The sequence below is a fragment of the Drosophila melanogaster genome, chromosome 2R (genome assembly GCF_000001215.4).
Source record: "Drosophila melanogaster chromosome 2R".
Taxonomy (NCBI): domain Eukaryota; kingdom Metazoa; phylum Arthropoda; class Insecta; order Diptera; family Drosophilidae; genus Drosophila; species Drosophila melanogaster.
In genome coordinates, this window is record NT_033778.4 from 21,716,755 (window position 1) to 21,728,551 (window position 11,797).

Consider the following 11,797-nt stretch of genomic DNA (forward strand, 5'->3'; position numbering starts at 1 on the left):
AGAAAATTAACGAAGCATATGGTTTGTTTTGGTACTTTAAACGTTTTATTTTAAATATCGTTATGAATTCATGCTACACTCTAAATGGATTTCCTTCGTTTCCGCTAGTTATGCAAAAATCAATGCAATGATTTCTGTGGGATTTAGTGTATAATATTATATTTATGTATATATTTAACTATTTATCGTATGGGATTTCGCATACAAATACCATTAAAGTTCTTGTTTTCACTTTGGGATTATCAAATGTTAACAGATCTAAAATATAAACAACCCTTTTAAACAATATCTTTTCAATGCAATGCTGCTGTGATGATTCGGATTCGTGTTGGGGGCTGCTCAGATGAAACACGTAGAGATTAAAGCTTAGATTTAGATACACGCTCCTTAAGTGCCAGATCTTACAAATTAAGTATGGGGGCCTTTGTTTTTTTCGTTTTCCACGGTGTACAAAACAGAACGATGTTGCGCTTATTTATTACGGAGCTTAGTCTACAAAATTATGGCAAACAAAAAACAAAGTCTCTCTCAGAGCCTTTCCACAAAAGAAACACAAAAGTCAAGAAACGAAAGAAGCTGTTCCAAAAAGGGTGTCCATAGCAAGGTGGTTGTCTTGGCACCCAGCGCAGATCGCTAACCATCATAGTGGGCTCTACATTGCGTCTAGTTGCGATTCAGCCAGAATATTGTCTTGAGAACGAAGTAGGCCAGGCCCAGACAGTAGACGATCTTCTCCCGCTGCGTGCGCTGTTCATTGTTGATCTCGATGTTCAGCACCCGGCGATTCAGCTTGGCCAGCTGGCGTCTCAGATACAGGATCTCCTCGTGGGGCGTCAGCTCGCCCATGGGCGTGCCCTCTCGGTGCGCCAGCATTGAGGCATCCAGGTTGTTGTGCTGCTGTTGATTCAGCTGCGAGCGCTTGCTGGCACTGCCTGTGGTCAACTGGAACACATAAGGTAGTCAAAGATAAGTTGCGCCAAATAGGATTTAGATGTGTGTACCATGTTAAGTGTTTGCTTTGTGAAAGTTTTCTGTTATCAATGTGAAGCAAGAGTCATTTTTCAGAGCTCCCCCAAATATTTCCGGTGTCAATATAAGCAATAAACATTCGAAAAAAAAAAAAACGCCCAACTCGAAATTTTCTGTATAGCCAACCAATTTCTTTCGATCCCAGCAATGACAACCAGTCCCAACGTAGCAGAAGTGGATGATGGCGAGCTGCCGAAACTGGAGGCGATAATCAGCGCGCTGAAATGCGAGCAGACGGGTCACATTATGGAGGCGATACTACTCTACGAGGAGAGCATCTTCAAATTGTCCCAGATGGCCGATGCGGAGCCGAGTCGCCGCCAGCTGTGTGGGAAGTATTTGAAGATGTACGAGGCGCGGGCCAAACAGCTGAGGGATCAGGTCAAGGGTCACTTGCACACCAGCCGTATGCTGGATCACATCACCATCGAGCAGGGTGCCAGGGGCAGAAGCTACCAGCGGCTGTTTGGTCCGTATTTGGACGATGCGGTTCGGGAGGCCCATCTCAACGAGCCACACCTCACGGAGCCACCACACTTTAGGAATTTGCTTAACTTTTTCGAGGTGCTGGTCAAGAACTGTCGCTATCTAAAGTATATTCGCCTCACTACGCGCCCAGATGCGACGGCGCCCAAGAATCAGTTGCAGATGCTGCAGCAAATGCAGAGCGATCTGGCCGGTGGCAACATCCAGATGAATTTCCAGATGGACGACAGTTTGCACGATCGCAAGATCGTTCTTAGCTCGGGAGTGGTCATTAAGATTGGCCGTGGCCTTCACTACTTCGAGCCCATGGAGGGTTCGTACAGTTTGGGTCTGTGCGATTTCGATTTTCGCAAGTGCCTGGCCACCGAGGTGGACATCTGGAAGTGTCGTCCTTTTGCGAGGCGCCTTAAGGATACACAGGAGGGCGAGGATCGACCGGAGGCACACGGCTACTCCAGCGATTAACAAAAAGTGAGAGTGTGTTTCCACACAGTCGATGGAAATTGGGTCAGCCGTCTTATCAAAGCCGTATTAGGAATTCAATAAAAACCAGCAGGCATGGTAATCTCTTTGCAAACTGAATGGGTGGCAAGCGCAGTGTGATCGCTATCTATCTATTATCTATTAACAATTTTGGTTGTTTTATTGCGTCATGTGTGGATCGCTAGGGTCTAGACTTCCATCAAATGAAGTGCTCTTTAACAGAAATCACAGAGTTGCTCATTCTGCCCATCGATTTAATTTACAAGCACTTGCAATTGAATTGAAAAACTAAAGGAAAATTGTTGCTTGTATGGCATATTTTACTCACCTGCGAGTCCGATTCAACGGAATTGGTGTCATTGCCTTGAAATCCCATACGGGCGACTCCATTGGCACGCACATATTGGGTGGCATGGACCTCCTCATCGTCGGCGTCCTCGTCGAGATCATTACCATACAAATGATGACCATTGGCCCGGATGGGCGAGCTCTCCTCGGAGGCCGAGGGAAAGTGTTGATCGGTGAGGGTGATAATGCGCGGTGGCGTCTGGACGCGCACCAATCCGACCGATGGGTTCTTGGGCAGAATGGAGTTCTCCAGCTGGATTTCCCGCGGAGCAGATCGCGTCTCCAGATGCTGATTGTGGCCCAGGACCACAATTCGATCCGGTACATTCATGTCGATCTTGTCGTGATAGTTCCAGGAGCTGATCATCCCGTTCTGGTTGGACAGCAGCAGATCCTCGTTGGAATACTCCCCGGTGGCCTTTATTCTTTTGGGAACCCGCATCTTGTCGTTAATCTCGTGGGCATATTTGGCGTCGCTGTAGAGATCATCGTCCAATCCATTGAACATGGGCGTCGGCGATTGCGGGGTCACCATGGCGATGTCCTGGGGAATCCTTTCAACTGATCCAATGGGCCTCACTTGCTTTTGGTTTTTCGTTGTTTGTCCAATTTTTTTTTTTTAGGTAGAAGGCGGCCGTGAGAGAGACGTTTTCATAACAAATTAATAACCAGAATTTGGCAAGCGCAACATTTTCGTCCGGCTTGTGTGCGTGTGTTTGTTGCGTATTGGGTTTTTCGAATGCTTTCTACTTACATTGCTCGGGAAATGACAGAAAAATGTCCGAGAAATCCGTAATAATTTACAATTTTTCTCCTGCCTTTTGTTATGTGTGTGAGGAGATTGATATAGAATGTGCTAAATAATACCAGGAATGACAGTCACTCTACTTCCACTCTACAGATCCGGCACTCTAGCTCCTTTTTAGCCAAATTAATTATCTACCTCAATATCAGTAGAAAACTAGGTATTTAAGAAGTTATTTCAGTTGTTTTGATTCATTTTATTAATATGTTTTTGTTTCTTGAAAAGTTTGCGGTATTCTTCTGTCTTGAACAAATAATTTACAACTCGATTTAAGCGACAACTTTGGTCTTTATAACCTACATATGTAAATAAAATGAGTACTGTTAGTCTTTGCAAAGATCAAATACTCCAAAAAGTTTTCTATCGATTTATAATACTTGCGCATTGGTATGGTTCGATTAATGTTTAAGGGAATGTAAAAATAAGTACAAGTACTTTTAATACTTTAAAATAATTAACCTTGAATACATTTTAAATTGTCTTAAAGTGCCCACTAAACCACTGTTAACGACACGCTGCGTGCTGTTAGGCGCCGTTCGGCGTTAGCCAACACTGAAAAATACCAACGCAGTGGGCCGCGCTCATTTTACAACAAAATTTTCTCATCCGCCGACAACTAGACGCGCGTCTTTTTTATCAAGTGATTTATGCTGAATTTACGGCGTTTCAATAGCCCCATAAAGTGAAAAACTACAAATAAATCCCATCAGAAGTGAGTTACTAAGTTGTGAAGCGTTAAAAGCTGTTTAAGCTAAGTTAAACATCGTTTAAAAACTGCCAGCCAAGAGGAAGAGAGCAAGAGAGAGAGCGCGTTCTGCCAGCGTCGCTGCCTGCGGAATGTACAGTTGCGGCAGCGACGTCGCTTTTCCTTTCGGCGCGCAAACACAAATAAATACAGAAAATTAGAGAAATAAAGAAAGCAAAGAAACTAGAGAAAACCACAGCGTTACTTAAGTACATTAATAGATTGTGTGTATTTTGTAAACTATAAATAACATGCAGCACTCGCCGAGCACAACGACTGATCATATCCATTTTGCAGCACGTTTTTTCGACCGCAATTCATACACCATGGATCGACGCCTGAGACGCCCGCGTCGCACGGAAGACGTGTCCAGCGGTCCACTTCTGGCCCAGTCCAAGCAGCCCAGCCTCCTGCCGGTGACCCGACGTACGGGCTCCGTGACAGCTGCGGGTGCCACCGCCACCGCCACCGCCACCGCTGGTCCCGCCACCCGGACACGTGCCTCCCCGTCACGCAACAAGGTCGTCGCACCGCCCTCGCCCGATCTTGGCCCGCGCACCCGTCGCTCCAGCCGGCCGAGGTCGTCGGTGGGTCCGCTGACCGGATCGGGATCTGGTTCCTCGCTGCCCATCAAGGCCGCCATCAAGGCACGCACACCCATCCCAGAGGTTTCCGAGGTGAGTTCTCCAGCACAAACCAGTTTTGCTGGCCGGTGGATAAGTGCTTAGCTATATTTGATCAGTATTCCAACCATCAGCAGTTTAGAATTTTGAAATCAATTGCTTTCAATATAAAAGCATAGCGAAATATTAGTTCTATTTAATTTCGATCGTTACAACCAATTAAACTACATAATTAACTGTAACTGTCCTACCTTTATTACAAATTTCGAGCTTCTGTTTCTGTGTGTTTTATGAAGCTGATAAGCAGCACCCACCGCCCTGCTTATCAGCTTAGAGTTCTGCCCTCATATGCTACCATAAGGAAATTCCGGGCTAAGATAACGGATTTGTAATTGTTGAGCTAAACTGCTGATTACAAAAATAGAGGGGAATCTGATAAGTGTACTCAAAACACCTTTAACCCAGTTTTGAGTACCCACATATTTTTGTACAATCATGTCCCTTTGTATATTCTTCTAAGGTTATATAGTTTCTGACTTTGTTTTATCACTTATTACATCTTTACTTATGATCTTAAATTACAGGTATCATCGCCTATTCGTTTGTCAACCAGCAATCTGCCCATGACATTGACCACCAACACATCCAGCGGCGCACCGAACAAAGCATTTAACACAAGCTCCGTGAACAGCGGCAACAGCTTCAGCCGTACCACTACCAGCAGCACCACCACAACCACGGAGCGCATCGAGATCCGTGCCGAGGGAGACGGCGAGGTGGACACGGATTCCATTCGCAAACGCATAACCGAACGACTGCGCAGATCGGTGTCGAAGACAATCTCAAATCTAGCTGGAACACCAGTGACAAACACCGAAGAGGGCAGTCGTTATAGTAGGAGTGTGTCCCGATCCGTCTACGACGATGAGAAGTCCTCCAAGCGTAGTTACTCTACGGGTGAAGAGGATATTGATGAGGAGGATGAATTGGAGGAGGATCAGTTCCGTAGTTTCAATGTAACCCGTAAATCGGCCACACCGGCGGAAATATCCTGCCGTCAGTTGAAGGCTCCTAGAGAATTTGGCGGTTGGCTAGGCGCCTTCCTGTTCCTGCTACTTCTGCCCACCGCCGTCTACTATTTGACATGGAGCTGTACGGCCAGAAACGCCTGTCAGTTTAAGCACCTCAATCTGGGTATACTACTGGATGTTAACTACCTAACGCGCCAGGTGTTCCAGCCACGAGTGGTGGGTGCCTTTGCCGCCTATCAGGTGGTGGTATTTCTGCTGGTGGCACTGCTACCAGGACGAAGGGTTCATCTCACCCGCGAGACCTACAAGTTTAATTGTCTAGCAGTTTCGCTTACGCTTTTGATTGCCAGTGGAGTGGCCGAGTATCTGAAGTATCCAGTGGTCACCTTCGTTCTGCGTCACTATCTGCGTTTCTGCATCTTTGGACTCGTTGGCGCCTTTGTGGCAGCTGCTTGGAGCTACTGGCTGGTGGACACCGCCAAGTACAATGTGCTGCGCCAAACGCTGACCAATGATTATGGCAGGACTGGCAGCTTTGTGGTGGACTTCGCGCTGGGCAGACAGCTCAATCCCAAGTGGCTAGGACGCGTGGATTGGAAACAGTTTCAGTACCGTCTCTCCCTGGTGACCACCTTGATCTATGCCACCTGCTACATCTACCAGACGCTCGTGTGGCCCCAGAAGCCGCAGCTGGGTGAACAGGAGGGCTATCTCTACCAGGCCAAATACTACTGGAACAATGTAAATTATGATCCTGCCACCCTGTTCTCGGCCAGCTGCTTGCTGTTCTACGTATTGGACGCCATTATTTTCGAGCACCACTTGAGCTCATCCTTTGAGCTGCAACACGAAGGCTACGGCTGTTTGCTGCTCCTGCGCTACGCAGCCACTCCATATCTGCTGACGGCGGTCACCAAGTATTTCTACGAGCAGCGTGTACCCATCTCCTGCTGGTATGCTCCGCTGGCAGTGGCTGCTCTGCTGTCTCTGGGATTGCTGGTCAAGCGATTCAGTTGCGCCTACAAGTACAAATACCGATTGAACTCGCAAAGTCCGATCTTCGCCAACATCGAAACTATTCACACGTATCAGGGAAGCCGTCTGCTGCTCAGCGGAATGTGGGGATGGGTACGCCAGCCCAACTATCTAGGCGACATCGTGGCCCTGCTGGCCCTGGCTGCTCCCATGGCCCTGCGTCCGGCCTGGCCACCAGTTCTGGGTCTTAGTCTGATCATCCTGCTCCTGCTCCATCGCGCCACCCGAGCGAACGCCCGGAATCAGGCGCGCTATCACTCCTCCTGGCAGCGCTACAGCACCCAGGTGCGCAGCTACATCCTGCCCAGGGTCTACTAAGCCGGGAGTTGACCCTTCTATTTTCTGTGGCCATTCTTATTTTTATTTTGATTTCAGTTTGTTTTTATTTTATGTTTCGAATTTGTATATATAATACGTATTCATAATTCATATTGTTCTAGACCACCAATACAGCCCCCCCCCCCCCTTCAGCCCATTACTTTTAGTAACAAAATTTGATTTTACACTCGCCGACACACGCACATTAAACAAAATGAATTTTCACACACATAATTATAGTTAAAAAACCCATCTAGCTGTACGAACTTATGCGCTTAAGATCTAGACATCTTATATAATCAATACTTGTAATCTATGTGGTATGCATATAGATAGTACTTTTTACATTTAAATATGAAATAAAAAAAAAACATAGTTTCTATGCTATGAAGAAACGCACAAGGACAGCTGTTTATTATGTATGTTTCCATCAAGTCAGTTAGTTGATTCCTGATAAGCTCCATAAATCGATTTTCACTTAGCACTTGCCAGACTTTAAGGTCACTCCAAGTGGATTTCAAGTTGAATCAAAATACAAATTATGAGCGGCCAGCAAACTGCGGCCGATGATGATGATGATGATGATGAATGTCAGTCAGCGAATAAAAGAAGTAATTTTGTGTAAAAATACCCGCTCCATCCAGCGAACACCCACCACCTACCGCTGTTCCGCTTTTCCGGACGGAGCGCATAAAGTTCTTGGCTGTGGGCGTGGCACGCAGCCTTTACAACTGTTAATGACATTTACGAATGTTTGCGAGCCACCGAAACTTGGTGGACCTCATCCGTTTCGCCATTCCATTTGCCACCCCACACACATAATGCCAAAATAATGACGAAGTCTGGGCTTGCACCTCCAAAAGACCTGCTCGCAATACACTGGAAAAAACATAGTATATTTATTATAGAATTGTTTGTTTTAAAAACAAATAAATTATAATTGAAGTTTATTATCTCTAATAATATATTAAAATTTATGCACAACAGTATGTGTGATTATGTTATATTACAAATTTATTTCAGTGCACAATGCCATAGAAAAATGACGCGGAAACTGTCAGAAAAGAAAGCAAATGGCGGGTGAAAAAATCATGGAAAGCGGCTAGGAAAACCTCGACGTCGACATTTGCGGTTTGCTATACAAATGACCGACCGCCGCCGACTGCCCCGCCCACTTGACGAAAATTATACAATAATGGCGTCAACATTAGCAAATTGTGCGCTTGTCGCAGTTCCCATTTCGGACATTTTGCCCATTTTGGCCATTTTCACAACTCCACCCACCGCATTTCGTCCTTCGTCCTTTAATGAGCGTTTAAATTGGCGGATCCTGGCATTTGGCTTAAATTTTTGATTGATTGCCCAGGTTTTTTCGGCTTTGTGGGCAATGTGCATAAATAAATTAATCCAACCAGGCGGTAATTGTACAAAATAATATAGTAGAAATGATTTTGAAGAAAAGAAAATATGTGTAAAATTTGTATTAAAATATTAAAAACTATTTATGAAAACTACTACTAATTCAGTTAACATGAAAAATATCATACCTATAATATTTAGCTGTGCTATTATTGCTATTATTTTATATTCGTTATTAAGAAAAAGCTAGCAACATTTTGAATGGAAAATAGGTAAGAAGTATTAGCCAGAAAAACTAGTTTCCGCGGTAAAATAAAATAAAAACTAAATGAAAACTTGGCTGTAGCATAAATCACGCCTTTTGTCAGAATCAGATAACGTTTGGCATAAATTTAGTTTTAATTGACTTAATGCTTGTACTTTTATCAAATAATTAATTACAGAGCAAAGTGTGGGCAACACCCAGCCAGATGGACAAGATACTCTGGGATCAGGTAACACCTTGGCGGGGTCAGAGAAGGAAGAAGGAACTGACTGCTCCTGTAGTCGAGGCGTCTCCATATAAATTCCACTTTTAATAGTGCAACTAACTTGGCAGTGGGCGTCTGCAGTCAGGTCGATGGAGTTTGTTTGTCAACCAGTTTGCTGTTCGTTTTTGTTTGGCGTGGGCGGTTTTGCCCCCTTTGCCATTCAATTATCTAGTTTTCTATAAATTTTCTTGGCTGCTGGCTGCAGTTCAGTGCATTTTGTTGGTTTGTAATTGGCCCATGTCAACAAGTAAGATCGATATCGCTGCCACACAATTTCAGTTCTGACATTTTCGCTTTTGTCGTTGGCCAAGCAATAAAATTGTTATTGATTGTAATTAGGTTTGTAATGGGGTTATTTATGTGTGCCAGTCAGTCGTTGTTTATGTAGTGCAGTGTAAGTGCTCACTGCGGGCAAAAGTCGTGATTGATTGATGGCCAGAAAGTAATTGCTTGAAAATCGAAAGCAACTTTTAGCGGCAATTTAAATCAATTTTCTGCAGGCACTCAACTGCAGGCCTCTCAGGCAAATGCTCTTTATATGTAATATAATTGTTATCTTTAAATTCCGAAAACATTTCTTTCAAATTGCAGTGAATTGGAATTAGAAACCTTCTTGGAAACCCTATATTTCTTGGAATTTCTATCTGACCCACAGGCTCATAATTAATTCAAAGACTGAGCCAAGTATCACTGACCAGGACCTTTCAGGACAACTTGGGCAGGGACCTTGAAAAAGCCTCTTGACAAGTTCGTTGGACCAACAAAGAGGGACACTGGGAAAATAAGACTGGCACGCGTAATGCCCATCCTTTTGTTCGCCAGTGTCACATCCATCTTCATCAGTCCAAAGTTTGCATTTAAATTGGTAATTAACACAAAATAAAAGCGAAAGCGGCAAGAAAAAGTGCCAGGCGAAATAATCACAAATACAATGGAACAAAGGACCCAAAAACAAGTTGACATTGAGAAGTGAAAACAGTGGAAAGCGGAAATAATCAACTAGCCGAATGATAAGAAGTGTGTGCCACCGGAAGTGAAAGAGGCCATGGGGCAGAAAGTCGGCTCAAAGTGCGAAATTGGCTAACAATTGGCTTGAGGAAATCATGTGCACTGTTCAATTTTCATACGTTAAGAATAATCTTAAAATTTATGGTTATTTAAAAATCATATACTAATACAAAGTCGTTACTGTTTTAAAAGAAATGGAATTACTGTAAAATTCGAACACGAACTGTTTTGCTTTTTCAAAATTCTATATCGCAACCATTTTTATTGTTAAATAAAAAAATTAACGATTTGAAAAAATCGTTTTAATTTAAATAAAATTTGAAATCCAGCTGAAAAAGCTCAGTGAACCTAATAATTTCGTTGCTTTTGCTAACTGCATTGACTGCTTTCTGTTTCACTTTATCATTTTATTAAATCGAAAAAGAAATGAGAGAAGGAAAAAGGAAGAAAGGACACTATAGTCTTGTCCCTCGACTATCAGATACCCTTCACTCAGAAGAATGAGGGACATTCGGCCGTAGGAGACCACGATTTAGGGGAACTAGGCAACTTTGAGTCTCTCGACTAAGGGATATAACAATGAAATATAAAATGGGGAGATAGTGGCAGCACGCCGAGACTCACGTCCTTCAATCGAAGGATGCCAATTGAATGTAAATAAGAAAGTGACAGCCAAAAATGGCGGGAATGAATGGGGAAATTCATTCGACAGAGGAAGAAAACTCGTTGGGAGTAAGCCAAATCGTGTTGAGCAGGTCATCAAGGACAATCGCCAAACTGACGACTTAGTTGACAAAATTGCGAATAAAGCCATCGGACAGGTGACAAGCAATTTATTAGCCATCAATTGAAGTCGATGGAGAGATTGAATTAGAAAAAAGGCCGAAATCAGAATGAAAATGAAAACGGAATTTAAGATGTGGCAAAAGATTAGTATATTTCTTTTTTGTTAAGTTGAATGTTTTTAATCAGTCGAATCAATCTACTTAAACCAGTCCACAGGGAAAATAATGATCAACCACAGGCATCATCTGCTATCTAAATGAAGTTCCAAAACGAATTTTAATCAACAGGCCACAAGCAAAAATCGAATTCGGCTGCAAATTAAGTTTGTATCTCCTTCTCGACGAAAAGCCAATTGCTGGAGGTCCGGCAACAACAATTAGTGCAATTTCTTGGCCAGGACGAAGCAGGACGAAAAACGGACAGCCATTACCTGCTCGACTTGGCCATAAACGTGAGCCCGAAAAAAAAAATGGGATGGGTGGTGAAAAGAATATGCCCAGGCAAAACAAACTTAATTGTCTGCACAGTTTTATTTACTCCTCCGACGGACAGCGCAGGACAGGATAGTACTAACCATGTCCTTGCCACAGACAGATCCTGCTGGGGGAAACCACGATTGGAAGATGGGCCTGCGTCTGCTTGTAATTACTGTGCTACGAGTCCTGCGAGTCCTTCGCCTGCTGCACCCACTTAACGAACATGGCCAAGACTGGCCAAACAATAGGCCTCCACTGCTGTCTCTGAGCTCCGAGGTGCACTCAGAGAAATACTAGTATATCATATTGGTAGATATGGAAGATAGATTTAAATTAAATAGATCTAATCTAGATACTTATTCGTAAAGTATGAAGGTGAATGAAAATACTCTAAAGTGAAGGATTATTTTTGATATGCCTTCTAAGATTTCTTTCAGTGCATCACCATGCACGGCTCGTTGCCCGGATAAGTGATGCAAATCCCGCCCCTCGCTCCCCTGGTTTTGGCCTTGTTTAATGCTAACACAATAAACTTGACCGAAAGCCTGTTGTCGATGCAGCTGGAGCACAGAGTTGAGTTGAGTCGCCGTAGAAGCTGTGAGAATCCGGAAGGTGGAGCTGCTGTAGCTGGATGATCCCCCTCCATACATATATGTACATATGTATGGTTGGCCAGGCACTGGGTACAAGTCTGCGGCCATGTAGTATGTGTTGCTATCGCATTTGCATCCGACC

General features: G+C 44.0%; 3 protein-coding genes and 1 long non-coding RNA gene across 9 annotated transcripts, besides 1 other annotated feature; 2 read left to right on the forward strand and 2 right to left on the reverse strand.

Annotated features, from left to right (window-relative positions):
• Window positions 1-25: 25 nt before the first annotated feature.
• Tango11 (Transport and Golgi organization 11) lies at window positions 26-3,209 on the reverse strand. Of its 3 annotated transcripts, NM_166481.3 has the most exons (3): window positions 3,101-3,209; window positions 2,327-2,929; window positions 26-942 (listed from the first exon to the last, which is right to left on the reverse strand). In NM_166481.3, the coding sequence occupies exons 2-3, from the start codon at window positions 2,879-2,881 to the stop codon at window positions 664-666; spliced, it is 834 nt and encodes a 277-aa protein (NP_726111.1). In that variant the 5' UTR covers window positions 2,882-2,929; window positions 3,101-3,209; the 3' UTR covers window positions 26-663. The 3 variants fall into 3 exon arrangements, with proteins under 3 accessions (NP_726111.1, NP_726112.1, NP_001286697.1); NM_166482.2 differs by lacking the exon at window positions 3,101-3,209 and having other exon boundaries at window positions 2,327-3,091; NM_001299768.1 differs by lacking the exons at window positions 2,327-2,929; window positions 3,101-3,209 and adding an exon at window positions 1,002-1,091.
• CG30398 (uncharacterized protein) lies at window positions 1,050-2,078 on the forward strand. The gene has a single exon (NM_166483.3). The coding sequence runs from the start codon at window positions 1,177-1,179 to the stop codon at window positions 1,978-1,980; it is 804 nt and encodes a 267-aa protein (NP_726113.1). The 5' UTR covers window positions 1,050-1,176; the 3' UTR covers window positions 1,981-2,078.
• Window positions 3,210-3,740: 531 nt separating the features above from the next.
• LBR (Lamin B receptor) lies at window positions 3,741-7,301 on the forward strand. 3 transcript variants are annotated; one of them, NM_137764.3, is made up of 3 exons: window positions 3,741-3,863; window positions 4,194-4,573; window positions 5,104-7,301. In NM_137764.3, the coding sequence occupies exons 2-3, from the start codon at window positions 4,223-4,225 to the stop codon at window positions 6,901-6,903; spliced, it is 2,151 nt and encodes a 716-aa protein (NP_611608.1). In that variant the 5' UTR covers window positions 3,741-3,863; window positions 4,194-4,222; the 3' UTR covers window positions 6,904-7,301. The 3 variants fall into 3 exon arrangements, with proteins under 3 accessions (NP_611608.1, NP_726115.1, NP_726114.1); NM_166485.2 differs by lacking the exon at window positions 3,741-3,863 and adding an exon at window positions 3,980-4,120; NM_166484.2 differs by lacking the exon at window positions 3,741-3,863 and having other exon boundaries at window positions 3,980-4,573.
• Window positions 7,302-10,244: 2,943 nt separating this feature from the next.
• Window positions 10,245-10,296: a mobile genetic element.
• Window positions 10,297-10,740: 444 nt separating this feature from the next.
• Window positions 10,741-11,441, reverse strand: lncRNA:CR44750 (long non-coding RNA:CR44750). 2 transcript variants are annotated; one of them, NR_124683.1, is made up of 1 exon: window positions 10,741-11,441. It is a non-coding gene; the product is annotated as a long non-coding RNA:CR44750 (long non-coding RNA). The 2 variants fall into 2 exon arrangements; NR_133135.1 differs by having other exon boundaries at window positions 11,067-11,441.
• Window positions 11,442-11,797: the final 356 nt, after the last annotated feature.